Source organism: Oncorhynchus masou, chromosome 30 (genome assembly GCF_036934945.1).
Source record: "Oncorhynchus masou masou isolate Uvic2021 chromosome 30, UVic_Omas_1.1, whole genome shotgun sequence".
In the NCBI taxonomy this organism is placed as follows: Eukaryota; Metazoa; Chordata; class Actinopteri; order Salmoniformes; family Salmonidae; genus Oncorhynchus; species Oncorhynchus masou.
The window spans coordinates 21,506,666-21,531,029 of NC_088241.1; the positions used below are offsets into that span (position 1 = coordinate 21,506,666).

General features: G+C 44.0%; 1 protein-coding gene across 2 annotated transcripts in view; it reads right to left on the reverse strand.

The window, feature by feature from the left end:
• Positions 1–867: 867 nt before the first annotated feature.
• The window catches only part of LOC135522325 (gamma-aminobutyric acid type B receptor subunit 1-like), a 52,176-nt gene continuing 28,679 nt past the window's right edge, over positions 868–24,364 (reverse strand). For both annotated transcript variants that reach the window (XM_064948468.1, XM_064948469.1), the window contains exons 8-24: positions 23,058–23,192; positions 21,468–21,638; positions 20,674–20,775; positions 20,327–20,392; positions 19,823–20,014; positions 18,883–19,128; positions 18,455–18,518; positions 17,557–17,634; positions 13,568–13,718; positions 12,940–13,072; positions 12,545–12,661; positions 11,187–11,294; positions 5,185–5,278; positions 4,465–4,592; positions 2,630–2,758; positions 2,206–2,349; positions 868–1,795 (exon numbers count right to left, since the gene is read on the reverse strand). In XM_064948468.1, coding sequence (XP_064804540.1) covers positions 1,505–1,795; positions 2,206–2,349; positions 2,630–2,758; positions 4,465–4,592; positions 5,185–5,278; positions 11,187–11,294; positions 12,545–12,661; positions 12,940–13,072; positions 13,568–13,718; positions 17,557–17,634; positions 18,455–18,518; positions 18,883–19,128; positions 19,823–20,014; positions 20,327–20,392; positions 20,674–20,775; positions 21,468–21,638; positions 23,058–23,192 — 2,349 coding nt within the window. In that variant the 3' untranslated portion in view covers positions 868–1,504. The remainder of the gene's footprint in view (positions 1,796–2,205; positions 2,350–2,629; positions 2,759–4,464; positions 4,593–5,184; positions 5,279–11,186; positions 11,295–12,544; positions 12,662–12,939; positions 13,073–13,567; positions 13,719–17,556; positions 17,635–18,454; positions 18,519–18,882; positions 19,129–19,822; positions 20,015–20,326; positions 20,393–20,673; positions 20,776–21,467; positions 21,639–23,057; positions 23,193–24,364) is intronic.

Consider the following 24,364-nt stretch of genomic DNA (forward strand, 5'->3'; position numbering starts at 1 on the left):
AAAATCCTGACCTGAAACCCTGTTACGTCTTGAACTATAGTGCAACATGAGGTCATGCTATTTGGAAAAGTATCGTAACTTGCCAATAAAGCTGTGTTATATCATTGCTTCATACATTTGGACGAATTGCTAACGAATGAGATTGTACATATATATTAACTGTCATAGACGCATGTCAGAATCCGTTACATATACTCTTAGTCATCACATTCACAAATGTGGTTGTACAAAGCTAAAATTGGAGGGACAATTCGGAAAGAAACGTCAAATATAAGACCAACGGGTGACAGGCATGTGCCCTCACATTTACATTTATATACAGATTGTCACTAAAATCTGTTTTTCCCTAAAGACAAAGAAAATTTAAAAAGAGCTTGGAAGACTGATGCATAATACATATGCCGTTTATAATTTTTAGGAGGTTGAGCTACCTTTGAATATCTCTGATGTGTCCAAGAAAGTTCAAATCGCCGGAACATATCCATTCAAGTCCAATTGAAAACGTTCAAAAAGATGATCCATAGAAAATGTATTAGGTTACATATCACATTACACTCGTTTCTTATCAAATGGGTTTCATCTATTCAAGAGCATATAATAGCAAACATGTGATTGAAGATACAAAGCTGTACTTGAATATGTATTCAGCAAAACATCCACAAATATCTTGCTATTCTCCCAAAATGTGGGTGTCCATTCCAAAACCCTCTACTGCATATGGCTATAATGTTGGCAATTCACTGTCAGTTAGGATGATTCACACTGAGTTTAGATGGCGTTTTGATATGAAATCCAGTAAATTGAATCCACAGGGAAACTGTGCTGTTTTTTCCACTATAATTGCATTTGAACAGTTTCCATCCCTTTACCCCCCCCCCCCCCCCAAAAAAAAAACAAAACAATTATTGAACTAAATAGATATAGGGCACAACACTGAATCCATGACATAACATATCATACATTATGCAATAACAATATTAATCAATTACCATGTGCTTCGCTATTTCAACAAACAGAAGACAAATAGGCAGAGACGGGAGACAGATAGAGACGGGAGTCAAAAAGGAGCAAACACACACAGTACACAACGTCCTCCCGGAGATCCTAGATACATCTGCACAACAGAACGAGAAAACAAACAAAGGAAAGGAGGAAAGAGGAGGAGTGAAAAGGGCAGATCTGTCCATTTTCTTTGTCTCCACAAGTAGACTGAGGGTTACTCTGGGATGTGCTTGTCTCTTATTCAATAACTCCTATTACTAGTCATAAGTGCTTCAGGTTCCCACAGTGACATTGACTGTGAGAAAGACTGGTGTTACCCCGGGTGACTCGCCTCACAGCAGCCTGTAGTGAATGGAAAAGCCCTCTGCCGTTGTGTGCCTCCACTCACTCTGTCAATGTCAGTAGCTTGTGCTCTTTTTCCATAACAAGTGAAAGTCACAGTGCCTCCATGTGTGTTCGTTCCTCCGTGTGCTCTGCGCTCTTCCAGCCCCCCTCCCCCCCTTCACTTGTAGAGCAGGGGGATCTGGCTGTTGTGACAGTGGTTGCGACTTATCTTGCTGTCCGCCTGGTACAGGTTGGAGGAGTTGGAGAAGGAGGGGGGTAAGGAGGAGTGATTGTCCGACGCGGGGTTGGGGTAACCGGGTGGAGGCAGGAGAGACTTGGGGTCTGGCTGGGAAGAGGGCGGGGACGGGTTGCTGTGGTTCTGATTGGTGCCGGATGAGGGCCGTCGTCGGTTGCGCAGGGCCTGTCTCTCAACCAGCTGGTTGCGGAGATCCGATACCCTCTGCTCTTTCTGAGAGCACGGAAGAGGGAGAGGTCTTATTAATACTGGACACTCATGGGTAACGCTGAATCATTTAGAAATCATTCACTGAGCATGAATTAGACATGTATTCCTTATGTATCAATCATATCTCTTAGTAAAATATAATAAAATGAATGATTGGAAAAATTGATTGTTTGGTCAAATAATTCAGACCTATTAGCTGTATTTTAATAGATGCATTGTGATTGTATTTTGATATCTAAGGTATCAAAGTGAGTGTGTATTGTAGTACCACCTGTATGATAAAGATTGTTTGAATGATGAATTACTAGTTCCAATTATTCAGATGTACTTTAAATGTATTAAATGTATTTCAATCTAGATGTATGGTGATTCTATGTTGACAGCTAAGGTGTATCAAAACATGTGTACTGTACCTCCTGTATGATCTTCTGCAGCTCACGGTTCTCTCTCTCCAGCTGGCGAGACTTCTCCTCGTCGTTGTTGTTGGTGGACGAGCCGGTCTTCAGCGTGTCCTGCTGCTCCGACTGCCACTCACCACGCGTAATCAGCCTGCGCATCTAGAATAGAATAGAGTATAACATTATTTTACACAGCCAGAGAGACAGAGAAGAACCATATACTATATGTGAATTTGGAAATGTTAACATTGAGGAAAGTATTGAGACTTTTGTTTTCGAGTGCTGATGCAAGTGTCCATTAAATACTGCTGCTAAATGACTCAGAGTCCTAGAGGCATCCTATTCCCTATATAGTGCACTACTTTTGACCAGAGCCCTGGTCAAAAGTAACACACTATAACATCTGGGACACAGACCTATTCTACACAGTATAGTGTACCTTGGGCACAAAGAGCACCACCAGCGTGATGTAGACAGAGAACACTATGGCCAACGCGGCAAAGGCAAAGGAAGCATCCTGCTGTGACGTGAGGATCATAGTGACGGGAGCCGTGATCATGCACAACACCTGCAGAGAGGGGGGGGGGGGATAGAGAGGATGAGAGAGAAAGGAGAAAGAGAGGGGGAGAGAGAGATATAGAAAGAGAGAGAGAGAGAGAAACAAAGAGGTAAATATCAAGGGAGAGGTGAAAGAGGAAAATAAGATCTAAAAAAAAGCACTCGGCAACTGCTTATCATTCCAACGAGGTTCCCAATATGAAAACATCATTAAAAAGTCATAGATGAAGTAGCAGGTTAGCAGTACCTTACTGGCACATCATCACAATATCAAGCTTTACAAAAGCTCTCTGCTTCCCAGCAAGGAGGCCTTTGCAGATTTATTTTAAAGGAGTCCATCTCATACAGGGCACCATTTATGTAGGGAAATGTATAATTAATCTATGTGTATTACACCACGAAATACACACAATTAAATAAAATGGTGAAATCAACATCTATGCTTTCCCTTTGTCTGGAACTGCAGCTGTGTTTAACAATTTCATCAAGCTTTATGAATGATTGATCAATTAAATGTTCTTTCCTTTGCTTTGCAAAAAAAACGACTGTATGTACTTCATAATTGCACAACTGCCCCACAGCAAATACGCAGTCAAAAGATGTAAAACTGTGGGTGGTTTGCAGTCGTAAGTGTTTTGGTTCCTCATTAAGCTGTTTTGAGATGGGAATCTGGGCAAATTCTGGCAATTAGGTAAATCATTGTTCAGAGAGTACTAAAATGTTTGCACATTGTTGAGCAGAAATAGAAACCCAGCCTAAAGCTAAAGTTATAAAAATGTTTGTCCGTATAAGAGCAGTGTTTTTTCCCAGCAATAGTCTACATTACCAGACATCTCATGGATTTGCTCGCCTGTGTGAGTAGGATTACACCTGTGTGAGTAGGATTACACCCGTGTGAGTAGGATTACACCCGTGTGAGTAGGATTACACCCGTGTGAGTAGGATTACACCCGTGTGAGTAGGATTACACCCGTGTGAGTAGGATTACACCCGTGTGAGTAGGATTACACCCGTGTGAATAGGATTACACCTGTGTGAGTAGGATTACACCCGTGTGAGTAGGATTACACCCGTGTGAGTAGGATTACACCCGTGTGAGTAGGATTACACCTGTGTGAGTAGGATTACACCTGTGTGAGTAGGATTACACCTGTGTGAGTAGGATTACCCCTGTGTGAGTAGGATTACACCTGTGTGAGTAGAATTACACCTGTGTGAGTAGGATTACACCTGTGTGAGTAGGATTACACCTGTGTGAGTAGGATTACACCTGTGTGAGTAGGATTACACCTGTGTGAGTAGGATTACACCTGTGTGAGTAGGATTACTGAATGGCTATGGCTACTTGTTTGCAACACTTAGATGGTGCAATGGTATGTTATCGCTGCTATCTATTGGTGATGATCCTTCACCGATTCAAATCAAATTCAAATTATTGTTTAAGTATAGCACTAATGCTTTGCCTTATGCCAAAAATATGTCTTCCAAAAATACATTTATGAGCACATGCTTACCACCAGAAATAATGAGTCTTAGCAGTATGTCATCATTATGCACTGACAAATCATTGAATCTCATGTCCACACAGAGACAATGTCTAGCCCTTGCTATCGTTCTACCAATAGTTAATTGTTGCTTGGAGATCATTCGCTCGATGGACTGCCTAAAATGCAGAGCGGAAACCAGAGCACTCCCCCTGTGATGGTTGAGACTCACAGCCACGTTGTAAATAGCCATCCCCACGGCTCGATGGTCATTGATCTTCTCCGTGGAAACAGACTTGGTCTCGTAGGCTAGAAATATCCCCAGCAACAGCAGCAGTCCCTTGTAGCCATACACTACACCTGGTGGAGAGATAGAAGGAGGGAGAGAGCGAGAGCGAGAGAGATAGAGAATGAGAGAGCGAGATGGAAAGCGAAGACGATGGAGTGATGTTAGGCAGTTGACTGAAGGAAAAGCATATTCCCCCTTTATTTCTTCTGTCCATTGTCAAGCGTCCATTGTTCTTTCATTACGTCGCTCAATGGGGTGACAATATATTTGCATAGCACAGAGAGGGAAAGCTATGGGGCAATGGCACAGTTTGTGACCCATATTATTAGAATGTGATAGTATAATGCATTCAGAAGAGCTGCCACTGTCAGGACAAGAGGCAGTATGGTGATAGTGAGAGAAAGACAGATGAAAGAAGATAAAACGAAAGCGGATGAGGGGAAGATAAAGGCGGGGAATGACTGACTTGAGTGAGTGACAGGAGGGGAAGAAAAGTGGGGTCAGACCAAAAACAAAGAGAGAAAGAGCTAATGTGGGGGGCTGAGATACGAGGAGTGTTTAATTAACAATGAATGGACTGGGGATTGAGGGAGTGAGAGAGTGAAAAAAAAGAGGGAATGAGGGAGTGAGCGAGAGAAGGAGTAGGGAATAGAGGAGGGATACCGAGCCATGTGTTCATCTTCTCTGAGGTGCAGTGCTCCAGGAGGGGCTGAATCAGGACATCCAAGTCTCCTTTAGGGGCCTCCCTAGTGAACTTCTACTCAGAGAGAGGGTGGGGGCAGGAAGTGAGAGAGACAGGGAGAGCGAGACAGGGAGAGAAAGAGACAGGGAGCAAGGGACAGGGAGAGAGAGAGACAGGGAGCGAGGGACAGGGAGAGAGAGAGACAGGGAGAGAGAGAGACAGGGAGAGAGAGAGACAGGGAGAGAGAGAGACAGGGAGAGAGAGAGACAGGGAGCGAGGAACAGGGAGCGAGGGACAGGGAGCGAGGGAGAGAGAGAGGAAGTGAGAGGGAAAGTGAGAGAGAATGGGAGACAGAGTGAAAGACATTCCGTTGTGATATCCGCAATTTATTAACTTTAAAACCGACAAGTAGAAAGTAAACGAACAACAAGATGACTGACATCAAAGAAAGAATATTTTGTTGAACACCAGACATGTGACAGTGCTAACATACGAAAGCTAATGCCACATAGCATACAGAAAGTATTCACACCCCTTGACTTTTTCCACATCTTGTTGTGTTACAGCCTGACGAAGGCCGTGTGGCCAATACATAAACGCTTACTAAAGAACAGTGATACTATCAAGAGTGGTGTGTGGGTTTCTTATTTCTTCTGTTACCATGCCCCCTCAAAAAAGACAGCTCAGATGTGCGAGTACCTTTTTAATATTAAATTTTGTTGAGTTACAGCCAGAATTTTAAATGGATACCATTTCAATTTTTGGTCACTGGCCGACACACAATACATCATGATGTCAAAGTGGAATTATGTTTTTAGAAATGTTTACAAATTAATAGAAAATTAAAAGCTGAAATGTTTTGAATCAATAAGTATTCAACCCCTTTTCTATGGCAAGCTTAAATAAGTTCAGTAGTAAAGTTGCATGGACTCACTCTGTATGCAACAATAGTGTTGAACATGATTTTTGAATTCCTACATCATCTCTGTACCCCACATATACAATTATCTGTAAGGTCCATCAGGTAAGTAGTGAATCTCAAACACAGATTCAACCGCAAAGACCACAGAGGTTTTCCAATGCCTCGCAAAAAAAGCCTACTGGAAGATGGGTAAAAATGTAAAAAGCAGACATTGAATATCCCTTTGAACATGGTGAATCAATACACCCAGTTGCCAGAGAGGAAGGGAACCAATCAGGGATTTTCACCATAAGGTGACTTTAAACCGGTTACAGAGTTTAATGGATGTGATAGGAGAAAACTGAGGATAGATCAACAATGTTATTACTCCACCATTTTGTTATTTAACCTTTATTTAACTAGGCAAGTCAGTTAAGAACAAATTCTTATTTACAATAATGGCCTACCGGGGAACAGTGGGTTGGCACCGGAGAAGAAGGCATAAGTTTTATGTGCCCCAAACCGATTGTGTTTTTTGTTTGTAACTTATTTTTTTTACTGAGTTTGTACATAATTTTGCCGCTCCTGTCTCTTATGACCGAAAATCACTGCTGGACATCAGGATTGTGATTATTCACCACAGACTGGCAGAATCCTTTTTTTCCTTTAACGACTTTGAGGAGTTTGACGCAAACAATACACTGCTTTCTTGGGAACAGGCCCAGATCCCCGTGATTTGCGTGGAGGCGGAGAAAAAGGGGCCGGAGGGCGGGCTGCCTTCTGAGAATTTGTAGGTGATTGAATAAACCCCCACTTCCTTCCATTCTGCAAGCAAACGTGCAATCTTTGGACAATAAAATAGATGACCTACGCTGAAGATTAAACGACCAAGGGGACATTCAAAACTGTAATATCTTATGTTTCAAGGCTGAACGACGACACTATCAACATACAGCTGGCTGGTTATACGCTGCACTGGCAGGATAGAACAGCGGCGTCTGGTAAGACAAGGGGTGGCGGACTATGTATTTTTGTAAATAACAGCTGGTGCACGATATCTAAGAAAGTCTCAAGCTATTGCTCACTTGAGGTAGAGTATCTCATGATAAACTGTAGACCACACTACCTACCTAGTGATTTTTCATCTGTATTTTTCGTAGTTGTTTACATACCACCACAGTCAGAGGCTGGTACTAACACAGCATTGAATGAGCTGTATTCTGCCATAAGCAAACAAGAAAATGCTCACCCAGAGGCGGTGCTCCTAGTAGCCGGGGACTTTAATGCAGGGAAACTGAAAAACGTTTTACCAAAATTCTATCAGCATGTTAAATGTGCAACCAGAAGAGAAAAAAAACTTGGGACCACCTTTACTCCACACACGGAGATGCATAAAAAGCAGGAGGCATCAGTGACTAGATCAATAAAAAAGTGGTCAGATGAAGCAGACGCTAAGCTACAGGACTGTTTTGCTAGCACAGACGGGAATATGTACCGATGGCATTGAGGAGTACACCACATCAATCATTGGATTCATCAATAAGTACGTCGATGACGTCGTCCCCACAGTGACCGTACGTACATACTCCAACCAGAAGCTATTGATTACAGGCAACATCCACACTGAGCTAAAGGCTAGAGCTGCCACTTTCAAGGAGCAGGACTCTAACCCGGAAGCTTATAATCCCACTATGCCCTCCGACGAACCATCAAACAGGCAAAGCAGCAATACAGGACTAAGATCGAATCGTACTACACTGGCTCTGATGCTCGTCGGATGTGGCAGGGCTTGCAAACCATTACAGACTACAAAGGGAAGCACAGCCGAGAGCTGCCTAGTGACACAAGCCTACCAGACGAGCTAAACTACCTCTATGCTCGCTTCAAGGCAAATAACAGTGAAACATGCATGAGTGCACCAGCTGTTCCGGAAGACTGTGTGATCACGCTCTCCGCAGCCGATGTGAGCAAGACCTTTAAACAGGTCAACATTCACAAGGCCGCAGGGCCAGACGGATTACCAGGACATGTACTGCGAGCATGCGCTGACGAACTGACAAGTGTCTTCACTGACATTTTCAACCTCTCCCTGTCCGAGTCTGTAATACCAACATGTTTAAAGCAGACCACCATAGTGCTTGTGCCCAAGAACACTAACGACTACTGGCCCGTAGCACTCAAGTCAATACCCACGAAGTGCTTTGAAAGGCTGATTATGGCTCACATCAACACCATTATCCCAGAAACCCTAGACCCACTCCAATTTGCATACCACCCCAACAGATCCAGAGATGATGCAATCTCTATTGCACTCCACACTGCCCTTTCCACCTGGAGAAAAATAACATCTATGTGAGAATGCTATTCATTGACTACAGCTCAGCGTATAGTGCCCTCAAAGCTCATCAATAAGATAAGGACCCTGGGACTAAACATCTCCCTCTGCAACTAGATTCTGGACTTCCTGGCGGGCCGCCCCCAGGTGGTAAGGGTAGGTAACAACCCATTCACCACGCTGATCCTCAACACAGGGTCCCCACAGGGGTGTGTGCTCAGTCCCCTCCTGTACTCCCTGTTCACTCATGACTGCATGGCCAGGCACAACTCCAACACCATCATTAAGTTTGCCAATGACATAACAGTGGTAGGCCTGATCACCGACCATGACGAGACAGCCTATAGGGAGGAGGTCAGAGACCTGGCCGTGTGTTGCCAGACAACAACCTCTCCCTCAACATGATCAAGACAAAAGAGATGATTGTGGACTACAGGAAAAAGAGGGCCGAGCACGCCCATTCTCATCGACGGAGCTGCAGTGGAGCAGGTTGAGAGCTTCAAGTTCCTTGGTGTCCACATCATCAACAAACTATCATGGTCCAAACACACTAAGACAGTCGTGAAGAGGGCACAACAAAGCCTATTCCCCCTCAGGAGACTGAAACAATTTAGCATGGGTCCTCAGATCCTCAGTCGGAAGTTTACATACACTTAGGGTGGAGTCATGAAAACTTGTTTTTCAACCACTCCACAAATTTCTTGTTAAACTATAGTTTTGGCAAGTCGGTTAGGTGCATGACACAAGTCATTTTTCCAACAATTGTTTACAGACAAATTATTTCACTTATAATTCACTGCAGTAATTTGAGTGGGTCAGAAGTTTACATACACTAAGTTGACTGTGCCTTTAAACAGCTTGGAAAATTCCAGAAAAGGATGTAAAGGGTTTAGATGCTTCTGATAGGCTAATTGACATCATTTGAGTCAATTGGAGGTGTACCTGTGGATGTATTTCAAGGCCTACCTTCAAACTCAGTGACTCTTTGCTTGACATCATGAGAAAGTCAAAAGAAATCAGCCGAGAAACAAAAATGGTAGACCTCCACAAGTCTGGTTCATCCTTGTGAGCAATTTCCAAACGCCTGAAGGTACCACGTTCATCAGTACAAACAATAGTATGCAAGTATAAACACCATGGGATCACTTAGTGGTCATACTGCTCAAGAAGGAGACGCGTTCTGTCTCCTCGAGATGAACGTACTTTGGTGTGAAAAGTGCAAATCAATCCCAGAACATCAGCATAGGACCTTGTGAAGATGCTGGAGGAAACAGGTACAAAAGTATCTATATCCACAGTAAAACGAGTCCTATATCGACATAACCTGAAAGGCCGCTCAGCAAGCAATAAGCCACTGTTCCAAAACCACCATAAAAACATCAGACTACGGTTTGCAACTGCACATGGGGACAAAGATCGTACTTTTTTAGAGAAATATCCTCTGGTCTGATGAAACAAAAATGGAACTGTTTGGCCATAATGCCCATTGTTATGTTTGGAGGAAAAAGGGGGAGGCTTGCAAGCCGAAGAACACCATCCCAACCATGCAGCACTGGGGTGGCAGCATTATGTTGTGTGCGTGCTTTACTGCAGGAGGGACTGGTGCACTTCACAAAATAGATGGCATCATGAAGAGGGAAAATTATGTGGATATATTGAAGCAACACCTCAAGACATGAGTGGGGTCTTCCAAATGGACAATGACCCCAAGCATACTTCCAAAGTTGTGGCAAAATGGCTTAAGGACAACAAAGTCAAGGTATTGGAGTGGCCATCACAAAGCCCTGGCCTCAATTCCAAAGAAAATTTGTGGGCAGAACTGAAAAAGCGTTTGTGAGCAAGGAAGCCCGACTCAGTTACACCAGCTCTGTCAGGAGGAATGGGCCAAAATTCACCCAACTTATTGTGGGAAGCTTGTGGAAGGCTACCTGAAACATTTTACTCAAGCTAAACAATTTAAAGTCAATGCTACCAAATACTAATTGAGTGTATGTAAACTTCTGACCCAATGGGAATGTGATGAAAGAAATAAAAGCTGAAATAAATAATTCTCTCTACTATTATTCTGACATTTCACATTCTTAAAATAAAGTGGTGATCCTAACTGACCTAAGACAGGGAATTTTTACTAGGAATAAGTGTCAAAAACTGAGTTTAAATTGATTTTTGCTAAGGTGTATGTAAACTTCCGACTTCAACTGTATTACCTCAAATAACCGGTGCCCCAGCACATTGACTCTGTACCGTTTTCCCCCCTGTATATAGTCTCTACACTGGAATTGCTTACCAAGAAGACAGTGAATGTTCCTGAGTGGCCGAGTTAAATCTGCTTGAAATTCTATTGCAAGACCTGAAAATGGATCTCTAGCAATGATAAACAACCAATTTTACAGAGTTGAAGAATTTTGAAAAGAACAATGGGCAAATGTTGCATAATCTAGGTGTGGAAAGCTCTAGAGACCCAGAAAGACTCACCGCTGTAATCGTTGCCAAAGGTGCCTCTTTCTACATAGTACTGACCCAGGGTTGTGAATACTTATGTAAATGAGATATTTGTGTATTTAATTTTCAATAAATTTGCAAAATAAAATCTAAAAACATGTTTTCATTTGGTCATTATGGGGTATTGTGTGTAGATGGGTGACAAAAACAACAACAATTGAATCCATTTTGAATTCAGACTAACACAACAACATTAGGAAAAAGGGGTGTCCAGGAGTGTGACCGATACGACAGTGTCACTGTACCTCCACTGTGATGTGTAAAGGATCCACAATCTGCCAAATCATGAGTGACAGGACGTCTATGGCTAGTAACACTCCAACTGTTGCATAGAGTTTCCATGGCTCCAGGTGCTGCAGGGATACAGGAGAACCAATCACAATCCAAGGACCAAGGGTAATGCAGTGAGTCCACAAACAAGGACAAAAGGGCTCAAGCATACAGTAGATAAAGTGCCAACAGAGTACTGCATTGTATACGTGTATCAGAACAGAATACTTCAGTTCAGAGCTCCCTTTAAAAAGAGATTCATGTCAATGGGATTTTTGAATGAGTAACATATCAAGAAGAAATTGGGCCCAAAAAAATGATATAGGCAAAATAAACAACATGCTTCTTCATTTTCCATCATCACATTCTGGCTGGCTTCTCGCCCTGCAACCGTTCACCCCAGACATAACCAAACCGTATCGCATAGACCTTGTCACCTCTTCTCTCCAAGTGCATGAAATGATTTGACTGCCTTCACTCGTCTTGCCATATTCTGACTTGGAAACTTTTTAAAGTACTTTCACAGAGCTCTTTGGCAAATTGCCCTTGCACGGCCATTAAAGAGAGTTGAAAGTCAACCTGATTCGTCTTGCATTGGCTCAACTAATAAAGCCCCCGAAGGTTGGATTTCCACATAGAACTTTAATACTCATACATATTCATAAATGCTCCATAAATGGCTTAATCTCTCATTCTCCTGATTAGGTCTTAGAAGAATTCCCACAACACATCACACACTCGCAGTGTCTCCCTAGCTTCAGGACACACTATCTTAGAAAGGACACACACATGCATACGTAATCAAGCCGATAGTGTGAGCATCACGGGCAAGAGTGTGTGTGTGTGTGTGTGTGTGTGTGTGTGTGTGTGTGTGTGTGTGTGTGTGTGTGTGTGTGTGTGTGTGTGTGTGTGTGTGTGTGTGTGTGTGTGTATGAGTGTGAGTGAGTGTGTGTGTCTGTGTGTGCGTGTACGTGTGTCTGTGTTACTCCTGTCTGTTTCAAGCCTGTCGTACGCTGCTCTACTCTACTGTACTCTATTCTACTCTACGGTATTCTACTCTGCTCTACTCTACTGTACTCAACTGTACTCTATATTACTCTACTCTACTGTACTCTATTTTACTGTACTCGACTCTACGGTACTCTACTGTACTCTACTCTACTGTACTGCAGTATATCCCACAGTAGAGGATATACAGAGATACTTTAACATGCAGAGCAAAGCACATCTCCCAGCGGCTTATGTATTTTTTTTATCTGCCAACACCACACACTCAGTACTGTAGACTCTGGAGCTTCCCTGTTCCCTCCTCTGGCCCTCCTAAAAGGCTTACCTTCCTCTTCTCCTTCTTCTCCTCCTTCTTTGTGAAGAGATTGTGTACCCACCAAATCTTGGTGAACATGCTGCCATATGCCAGACTGAAGCCCAGGCCGAGCAGCCACAGACGGAACTAGACAGAGAGGGAGAGAGAGAGATTTTGTTGATTCAATATTTAACTTTTTTGATGCTTTGGCAATGCAAATGGAATTTTTATTATGCCAATAAAGCAACAACTGAATTGATAATGAGAGAGAGAGAGAGAGAGAAGAGAGATAAGGAGAGAGAGAAAATAGAATATGAGAAACAGAGGCAGAGAGAGGAATAATTTCCCCTGACAAGCCATCGCAGCACATCCCTCTACTCTAGCACCAGAAGAACAACCCATTCCCACGGCTTTATCTGCGTTACCTGACAGACCACAGGGAACTGGGACCTGTGGATGTGGTGTCCGTCGATCCCCAGGGGAAACACAGCAGCCAGGGCCATCATACAACCCACTGCCGTCATGTTGTTCAGGTAGGGCTGGGAGTTCTGGATGTACCTGGAACAACACACACAAAGAGGGTATGAAGAAAGGCCAGAGAATATAGACAGAAACCCACAAAGGGACTGTTTCACCTGCACTGTCCGTAACACTGTATTGGAACTACTTGTCACAACAGCATCAAAACAATGTCATAAACGTGGCATATTTTGTCACTGAATGCGACAAGTGACAAGGCATTCTGCATGGATTGGAGACAGTAATGCCAAATGCCGACATAGACGTGACTATCACTTTGCCCACAGCCATCTGAAGGCGTACAAGCAGGACCCACCAGGAAGACAGTCATACTCGACCCAGCGTGATGATGATGAATTGTTGATGATGAATTGCTAGCTGTTTTTCTAGCTGTAATCTTTTTTAATTGAACCTTTAACCAGGCAAGTCAGTTAAAGAACACATTCTTATGTACAATGACGGCCTACGATGACAGTGTTGCTTAAATGTGCGAGATAAATTCCCTCTGGAGGGGAAATAAAGTTATAATCTTACCGGACGTTGCTGTTGTAGATGTTGAAGGTCAGACAGACGATGCCCAGCAGGATGCCCAGACCAGCGAAGACAGACACAGCAGCAAACAGCTTCTGAGACAGGTACCTAAACTCCTCAATGACTATTGTCGAGTCAGCCGGGGGCCCGGCACCTGAACAGAGAGAGAGAGAGAGAGAGAGAGAGAGAGAAAGAGACAGAGATAAAGAGGGACAGAGACAGATAGAGATAAAGCGAGAGAGAGAGAGACAGAGATAAAGAGCAAGAGACAGAGATAAAGAGCGAGAGAGAGCGAGAGAAAGAAAGAAAGAAAGAAAGAAAGAAAGAAAGAAAGAAAGAAAGAAAGAAAGAAAGAAAGAAAGAGGCAGGACAGAGGTTAGTCCATCCATGCCTTAAAGAGACAGACAGACAGACAGTCTACTGTACTGTACTTGATGTCACTCAGAACAAAACAGGGCAAAAGGACAATTATGTTTTGAATTAAGATCAAAATCAGAATTTGAACAGGGAGGGCACTACCCTCAGTAACCTCTACAGACACCAACCTAAAGGATCAAATTAAATTGGCACAATCAATTTACACAGTAACCAATGATTTTAATTCAATGACCAAGAAGGTACAGAAATTGAGAATAAACGAGGATAGATGTGGAAATCAGGACGTGTTCACCCTAAATATCTCAAAACATGCACAGAACTAAAAAGTAACCAAAAAATAGGCATTGGTTCTTTCAAGGTAGGAGATGGTTTAAAGTGCAGCTGACTGACTTTATCTGTCTCTGATTTCTCTCTGTATCCTCCTGTCTGTCTAAATCCAGCTCTGCCTGCAGATCCTGACAGCTTCTCGGGGTGTGGGTGTCACTGTGTCCTTATGTAAGGGCGGTGACAGTGACATGGACTTGTGTCAGTGTGTGGTGACGTGTCCATGTCAGGAAGAGGTTGACACAGTGTCGTGCCCCAGGGGTGTCACAATACCAGGGCGCCCACATTTGGTTTGACGGTTTCAGCGATATCACACCACTGACTTGCCTAAAGTGACATCTGAGACATCCTGTCTAAGAACAGAGTAACGGCTGTGAGAAGATGGGTGTGTTCTTGTGTGCATTGATGAGAGAGCGAGCACTGTCCTGTCAGCTGATGTGTTTGCACTGTTTAAACCTTCCTCCGTCCTTGATCAAGGAATCAGGACAGGGTGTTGCCATGGAGACCAAGCTCTGTAACAGTTGCCACAGTGATTAGGAAGACAGCTGAGCTGAAGTGGTTGTTAGGGGTGACAGCAAAGAGAGAAAGAAAGTGACAGAGTAATTCAACAAGGGGTCAACTCCGTTACCTCAAGAACAAACTAAACTCACCTCCGTTACCTCAAGAACAAACTAAACTCACCTCCGTTACCTCAAAAACAAACTAAACTCACCTCCGTCATCTCTATAACAAACTAACCTCAACTCTCCCACTGGTTACAAACATCAGTTCAATGTCTAGTTTTGATTTACATTTGACTGAGTTGTCAACTAATGTGAATTCAACATGAAATCAACAAAGAATTTCCCCATTGGATTTAGGATCAAAGTTGGGTGAAAAAATGTTGACTTTTTGATTCAGCGTCATAATGTTATTTTGTTGTTTGTTGAAATGACATGGAAAATGCCCATTGGGCTGCGACTCACCAGTAATCTTGACTCACCTCTGTTACTGTAGACACTGTAGAATAAAAGGTGCTATCAAAAATCTAAAAGGGTAATTTGGCTGTCCACAGAGCTTCTACATGGAACCCAAAATGGTTGAAAACAAAAAGTGTTTTTACATGGAACCTAAAAAGGTTCTCCAATAGGGACAGCTGAAGCGTGCGGGTCAACTAATCTTAACACTGTCACCTCTATAGCAAACTAACCTCTATCACACTCCAGAAAAGCTACACTCCCCTCCATCACCTCTATAACAAACTAACCTCTATCACACTCCAGAAAGCTACACTCCCCTCCATCACCTCTATAACAAACTAACCTCTATCACACTCCAGAAAACTACACTCCCCTCCATCACCTCTATAACAAACTAACCTCTATCACACTCCAGAAAGCTACACTCCCCTCCATCACCTCTATAGCAAACTAACCTCTATCACACTCCAGAAAACTACACTCCCCTCCATCACCTCTATAGCAAACTAACCTCTATCACACTCCAGAAAGCTACACTCCCCTCCATCACCTCTATAACAAACTAACCTCTATCACACTCCAGAAAGCTACACTCCCCTCCATCACCTCTATAGCAAACTAACCTCTATCACACTCCAGAAAGCTACACTCCCCTCCATCACCTCTATAACAAACTAACCTCTATCACACTCCAGAAAGCTACACTCCCCTCCATCACCTCTATAATAAACTAACCTCTATCACACTCCAGAAAGCTACACTCCCCTCCATCACCTCCCTCCATCACCTCTCCATCACCTCTATAGCAAACTAACCTCTATCACACTCCAGAAAGCTACACTCCCCTCCATCACCTCTATAGCAAACTAACCTCTATCACACTCCAGAAAGCTACACTCCCCTCCATCACCTCTATAGCAAACTAACCTCTATCACACTCCAGAAAGCTACACTCCCCTCCATCACCTCTATAGCAAACTAACCTCTATCACACTCCAGAAAGCTACACTCCCCTCCATCACCTCTATAACAAACTAACCTCTATCACACTCCAGAAAGCTACACTCCCCTCCATCACCTCTATAATAAACTAACCTCTATCACACTCCAGAAAGCTACACTCCCCTCCATCACCTCTATAGCAAACTAACCTCTATCACACTCCAGAAAGCTACACTCCCCTCCATCACCTCTATAGCAAACTAACCTCTATCACACTCCAGAAAGCTACACTCCCCTCCATCACCTCTATAATAAACTAACCTCTATCACACTCCAGAAAACTACACTCCCCTCCATCACCTCTATAGCAAACTAACCTCTATCACACTCCAGAAAGCTACACTCCCCTCCATCACCTCTATAGCAAACTAACCTCTATCACACTCCAGAAAGCTACACTCCCCTCCATCACCTCTATAGCAAACTAACCTCTATCACACTCCAGAAAGCTACACTCCCCTCCATCACCTCTATAACAAACTAACCTCTATCACACTCCAGAAAGCTACACTCCCCTCCATCACCTCTGGAACAAACCATCCTCACCTCTGTAAACCTACATCACACCAAGCTCACTCCTGTCACACTACAGAACAGTAAGACCACCAAACTCAGCCCTACAGTAAGTCGGCCTTGTGAAGGACAGAGATAGATACAGGTCACCATATAGTCGTCTCTGATTGGACCCATTGGCACCGCTCCCCTCGGAGGCTAAGCTAAGCCTTGGAAACAAATCGTTTCCTTAAAAGTCTACAACGGTGCCCTCTCTCTGGACTCCCAGCATGCACGATTGATTTGCGGTGCAGTAATTCTGAGCCCAGGCACAAGTGTGTCACCTCTCAAGGGAGGGCTGGGCCGGTAAACAACTGAACTACAACATTTGTCTTGGTGTGGCTGAAGCAAATCGACAGTAACAGCATTTCTCTGCAGACTGTGTCACGCTCTGTGGCTGTGGTGGATGTTGAACTTTCCTAAAGTGAAGAAGTGTAGGTGGGTCAGGCTTTCCTGACTGCCATGGTCTGGCCACTGGGCTGTGGGTGTAAACTAATTCTGGGTGAAGGAGGATGAGGGTCCAAATGATTGCTTTTAAAGCCAGAAGTGGTGATTTGTCTGACATGGAAATGATGGATGGAGGCAGCGCGGGCTTAGAGAAAGAGTAGGCGTAACAGTAGGTCTAATGTGAGGGGAACGAGATAGATGGTTACATAGATGACTCACAGTGAGACAGTCACACACACACACACACACCCACCCACACACAGAGAGAGAGAGAGAGAGAGACATACACAGGAAGCCTGACAAAGACAAAAGTAATCAACTCCGCCCCACCTATCCACACATCGTTGCCGAACCAGGAAAGATTCTTCTGAGAGCTGTCGTAGTATCCAATCTTCTTATAACTGCCTCCTACACAGCGAGAGGGAGAAGATAGTTCAATTAACATCTTCTCAGATCCTCTTTCTTTCCTGCCTACATAATGTCCTTGGGTTATGAAGGGTTCAAACAACAACAAGCAAAAGAAACACTTTGAAAAAGAACGACAGATCAAAACATTCATTATGAAAAGAAGGCTACGGGAAGTGCACGGCAGAACATTTCAGATCCACAAATAGAGAGAAAGAGAGAAGAGGGGGAAAAAGTGGAACGAAGAGATGGAGACGACACAGAGAGAGGTACCGACACAGAGCTACCACAGGGAAAGAAAGACAGAGGGAGAGAATGAATATGTGGCATCCTTAACCATGAATACTGACGAGAATAATTCACAAATTCAAGTCAAGGCTTTCAATGTATTAACCCAATTACCCAACCTCGTCACTAGCACGGCAGCAATGCCACCCAGTGCAGGCAGAAGTAGGATTATTATTTTTCGTTATCCATTAGGGCTCCAAAAAGAACAGAGGTACACAATAATGTGCCACTTTAGCTTCGGTCCAGGCCTCTTCCAATTAGACTGACGGCTTGACTCGACACGTTTAGAAATAAACACAATTTGCCTGTCCAAAAAAACAAAATGATTTGCTCTCAAATCAACACGGGTGAGAACAGAGGGAAAGTAAGAAAAGCTTCAGCAGACAGCCTTGATCTTGATGACTGGACTGGCGGACATTCAATCGCTCCGCAACATAATGTCAATGATTCTTTCTCGTTTAAAAAAAAACTACTGTAGGATATCCAGAACAAGGAAAGTCTGAAATATGGTTGAAATGGTGATAGATGACTTTACCTTGCAGTTGCTCAATAAGGGTCATCGCCATCCTGGAACCCTGGGCATCAAACACCACATGGCCCTGAAGGAGGAGAAAAGTGCTACATCAAGTCAGAAATCTACTGTCATCCATTCAGACTTATTGAATGAGCCAATACATACATTACACACGTGTTCTCTAATCCGATCCCTGGGACAAATAGGGTATGCAGGCTTTTGCTCCAACCCATTCCTAACACACCATATTCAACTAACCAAGGGCTTGATGATAAGTTTAGTAGTTGAATCAGGTGTGTTAATCCTCCAACCAGGGTTGGACTACCTGGACTTGTAAAATAAGAAACACTCATTTGCGTTTTCCATTGCAAAAGGTTTTCAAACATTTTGTGCCCTAATGAACATGGCCCTAGTATATTCTACTGGATGGCCCTCCCTCCTGTACTCACAGACACGCCTTCAAATGAGCTGGTGTTGAGGGCGCGGTAGATCTCTGCTGTGATGTCATGGTTGTTGTAGTTGAAGTCCTCCAGCCTGCGGCCTTTGGCCTTCAGAGGGGCCACAGTCTTGTTGAGGGCCAGGGCCAGGGCCCAGACAGCGTCGTAGGCCAGAGGGGCCTCCTGGAAGCCCCCTGTCTCTTCCGGGTTCTTACCCCCCAGCCGGTTCATCAACGCCCCCAGGAACTCCTGAGAGGTCTGATTGGACCAGACATCGGGAAGGGGAGGAGTTGATATATGAGCGTCATAAATTCGTGTGGCTTTCAAACTGAACTATTGTCCACCAAACTCATTAGTGTGACATTTATATAATTAGAATCACTATGTTAGTTGTATTAGGGTCAACTTAGATTTAGGCAATACTGGACCCTCAAGCACTGTGTAATGGTTACTCATTACTAGTTACGTATTACTAGTTACGTATTACTAGTTACGTATTACTAGCCTTTGATATCAAACGGTACTGTACTTAGCTCAGGGCTAAGACAGCTTTTACGCCAGCTTTTTGGGGCTAGCCAATCACAGAGTTCCATTGTCACCTAAGTTTAATATTTATGAGGGATAGCCCTGGGCCAGGGACATTTATTTCATATAAATGTCTAAGTATGTGTCTCTGCCCTGGGCTAAGAAACATGTGGTGTGGAAAAGCCTAAAGAGCCCCTAGAGTGTACTATTGCAGAAGCACATCAAGCCGCTGCTCTGCAGGTAGAGGAAGGAATATGAAGATAATCAGCAGCTAAGCTGGCAGCGTGTGAAATTGAAGGGACGACATGACCAGATGGAGAGCAGATGTTGCTCACCACGTTGGAATGCGGATCATAATCAATAACATTACATGGACTTGGGGGACCTGATCCTGGATCAGTATGCGATCCGGCCCAGATGTTCTCACCAGGTTGGAGGCTCCGCGGACGGTCTCGGGGTTGAGCATGACGATCTCCGTGGTAACGTGGCCCTCCACCGCCTCTGTCATGTTCTCGATGGTGCAGTTGATGGACGGGTCTTTGATCTTGAACCAGTTATCAGCGTACCAACCAATCAGAAACCACACATATTTCTTCCCATACAGTTTCTCCTTAAATACCTGGAGGATGGAGGGAGAGAGGGGAGAGAAAGCGAAAGAGAGAGAAAATAGGAAAAAAGAGAAGGGCAGAGAGAGAGAGAGAAACATTTGGAAAATAGACAGAAAAGAAGAAGATGAAACACTTAATTGTCTGTTAAATGATTCTTAATTACACATAAATATTCTTTGCTTCTCAAGGCTACATCATCACCACAGTACAAATGACAATTAATTAAATAAAAGATACAAGATACAATAGAGGTCAATAACTACAAATAGCCCAATGATTTAATGCTCAACATAACTTGAGGTCAAACAATGAAAAACACTCACCTCGCAAAACACTTTCCTGGCTTCCGTCTCATAGAAGAGCCCCACAATTATTCTGGCATCCTGACGCTATTCGGTGACAGGAAGCGCAATGATTTAAGCCATGGTAATGAAAATACATTCGCATAGTTCAATAATAATGATACAAGCCTTTACACTTTGACTATTCCAATTCTATGGTACAACCTCGGCTACATCGGCACTTCACAGCCTGGCAGTTGGTAGTGCTAATTAGCCTCCTGTATTAATTTCCTGTATTAAATCACCCCACTTCACTAACAGGTGCAGCTGTGAGCAGGGGAGAGCAACAGCAGCCCCCCCCCCCCCCATTGAATATTTCATCAAAGCACCTTGAGGTTCTTGACAGCGACAGCCGGGTCGGTGAGGAAGCTCTGTCTCACACTGATCTCAATCCCAGCCTCCTTCACCCTCTGCTCCAGATCATCCAGAGTCTATATGAGAGAAGAAGAGAGAGGGTAGATAGAAAGAGAGAAGGAAGAGAGAACAGAGAAGGAAAGACAAAAGAGAGAAGGGATGGGGAAGATCGAAAGAGAGGGGGGAGGGTTGAGATTGAAAGAAAGATGGAAGGGGTGAGAAAATGAGAAAGGAAAGGAACAAGAAATTGAAATGGACCAAGAAAGAAGAGAGTAAAAGAGGAAAGAGATAATAAAGGACAGAGGGAGAGAAAGAGAAAGATCATTTGTTAGAGAGAGGTGGGAAGAGAGAGAAAAAGGAGGGTCAGAAAGAAGGGAAGATGATAAAGAGGGAAAAGACGTAGGGAAAGAGGAGCGCTGGGTTCTTTCCTCTAATGGAAGTTAACTCTAAGTGCCACATCATCCACCCGGTTGCTCACCACCAATATTCCAACAAATCCACGATCAATTGTGGGATTGAATATTTAAAAGACAGTCATACTGCATATAAGTCCCACGTACGCACACACCCACTCCCACACACTCATTTGCTCATTAAGATGTGGGAGAGTCACTGAAGAGGAGACTGTGGAAGAAAGAGAGAGAGAGACAGAGAGTGAGAGAGAGACAGAGACAGACAGACAGACAGAGAGAGAGATACAGAGACAGAGCGATAGAAAGAGAGCGAGAGAGAGACAGAGAGAAGAGATAGACGGAGAGAGTGTACTGACCGAAGTGAAGACCTCTGTGGTCTGCTGGATGGTAGCGATCTTTGTCCACTTCCACTTCTGGAAGAGGCGTACCCTGGTGGGGTTGTGGAGGGTGGCCGAGGGGTGGGTGCGGAAGAAGGTGGGGAAGCGGTTCCTGTTGGACAAGGCTGGAGAGCTGGAGCCATAGGACAACTGAGAAAGAGAGAGGGAGATAAACATTTAAAACACTACACAGCCAGGCAATATACAGTCCAAATGTATTCCGTACCAATGCAACGTATTGCACTGATTTCAATTGAATTAAGAGGTGAAGGGGGTCTCATGTTCTATATCTATCATGACTTTGGTTTCGGTGTTCAGAGTATCGGCACCCTGACATCAGGGAATGAGAGAAGAAGAAGGTAGAGACCTGATGATAACTGTCAAATGTCATGTACAATATCAAGTCCCAGCGTAAACAAATGTCCTGGTGTATGCAGAGGTAGTGGAGCCCCCAATACATGGACAGCAGACAATTCATGTAGAGTAGAATGGAGTTTGCCAGCTCACAATTGAGTGCAGTCAGGGGGACAATGGTATCAGCCTGTGGAAAACAGCTCCAGCATCAGGGGTGACACACACACGGGAGAATGAAATAGAAGGAAATGGAGCAAAGCGGCGGGGCACAGAGGCTCATAAAACACCACTTCGCAGGAAGCAGAAGAGAAGTACTCCAATGTGCTTTTTTCCCCGACCTGAAACAAACACTAGCCTCAAAATGAGTTGGTTCAGGGTCGTGTTCATTATGCACCAAATGGACTATAACAGGAAGGGATTAACTGGATTTGTCCAACAAGAAAGACACATTTTTGTTTTCCGTTGCTAAATGTTTTAAAATGTTTCACAGTGCCGGTATGACCTTTTTTCTTGTATTGGGTCAATGAGATTGGCTTTAAATGTAGACTGAGTTGCTACACTAGGCTTTGGGAGATCCGAATACAACCGACAATTGGAGCACCCAGAAGTCCCTTGATTCTGGTCTGTTTGGTCCTTGGCTCTATTCCCTCTCTGATAGGCTTGTTTGACATGCAGAGAGATACTCCTCCTGAGGGTTGAACAGAGACAGAAATAAGTGTGTGGCGATTGGTGGTGGTGTACACTCTCTCACTAAAGAGCCAGATCCCTTTATTTATATATATATGTGTGTGTGTGTGTGTGTGTGTGTGTGTGTGTGTGTGTGTGTGTGTGTGTGTGTGTGTGTGTGTGTGTGTGTGTGTGTGTGTGTGTGTGTGTGTGTGTGTGTGTGTGTGTGTGTGTGAGGGAGGAGGTCGGGGGAGACAGTTAGAGGGGGAACAAGGAGGCTGAGAGGAAGAGAACAGAGGAAATCAAGCAGACAGGCCCAGGGCACTAGTTGCTGACAAGTGGAGGGAGTGAAGAGGAAAACAAAAAGAGATAGAGCTTTTAATGAAGGAGAGAAATGTATAGATCGGGAGATTTAATTTGTTCACAATTAATTACTTGGCTAAAAAGGTTGACTAAAGTTTAAGGTTGATTATTAGATGGCGAGAGAGCGAGAGAGCGAGAGAGCGAGAGAGTGAGAAAATGGGACACACACACACAGTAGCTACCCACCACTATGAGGTTCCACATGCGCGCAGCCTCTGCTACCAGTGTGGATACGGAGCTGCAGCCGGGCATGAGGACTGTCTTGATGGGCTCTGTGTAGAGAAGATCATAGAGCAACTTGGTGGACTCCCCTGGGTCACACTAAGAGAGAGAGACAGAGGAAGAGGGACAGGGGGAAAATGGAGGGAGGAGGGGAGGTGGGGGAGATGGTGGGAAATAAAAGGGGAGACAGATGTGAGGGAGAGAGGGGGGAGATGAAGGGAGAAAGAGAGGGAGGAAAAAGAGGAGGAAGATTAGGAGAGAAATAGGGGGAAAGAGAGGAAGAGAAGAGGGGTGAGATGTGTGGGAGAGAAAGTGAAGGGGTGGGTAGAGAACAGAGGTAGAGAGAGAGAGAAGGGGTGGGTAGAGAACAGAGGGAGAGAGAGAGAGAGAAGGGAGGGGGGAAGAAAGAAGAATATCAGAAAGAGAAGAACAGAACAGCGATCGATATTCAGCCTTATCGAGCGCCAGTATAAAAGTGGGAAAAGATGGCCAGAGCGAGAGAGTTAAATCGACCACGCTGTCCAAAAAGAGACAGGAAGGAAATATGACTGCACAAAGAGGGAGGGAGAGATCACAAACAGAACACAATCAAAGCCTCAAATGAATGTAAAATAAGCTTTAGGTGGTCCAATCATGAACAAATTATCCATCACAGGCTTGTGATGAATAAGGTTTTGAATAAGCCATCCCCATTCCAGTCCTCAATAGGGCCCGATCTAAATCAGCCTGACGCGTTTAATGGTGATTTGCTGTGGAGGGAGAGAGAGAGGAAACAGAACTCCCATGCATTGCAGTTGAGTGTCACAAGCAATCTGGTTGTGGAAAACTGTGACTTAACAACGGACCTTATGGGCCCTGATTTGTGTGTTGGTTTGTCTCCGTTTGTTTTCCGAGATGGAAATAGTGCACTCAAGAAGCAAATGTGTTGGATGCAAAAATTGCCTGTTGATTTCAATGATGGTTGTTTGATTGTTAAAAACGTTGTGGTGTAATGCTACTGTCTCTAGATTGTAGGATGTAATCTAGATATCATGACACCACCAAGTCCAATTGATCAGAACGGAAGAGAAAGTGACGTTTCTCTATCCTGTCACATCTGATAACATGTCAGGCGGGTCACGACCTTTTCTCTGCCCTAGAGAACTACTGGAGATGCCGGCCTTTACAACAACAAAAATAGATGTCAATTTTGCAGTTTGACATGTAAAATAGCAGTTTTCACATGTTGAGCTTAAATTTCACGTGAAACCACACTTCCACGTACATTAAAT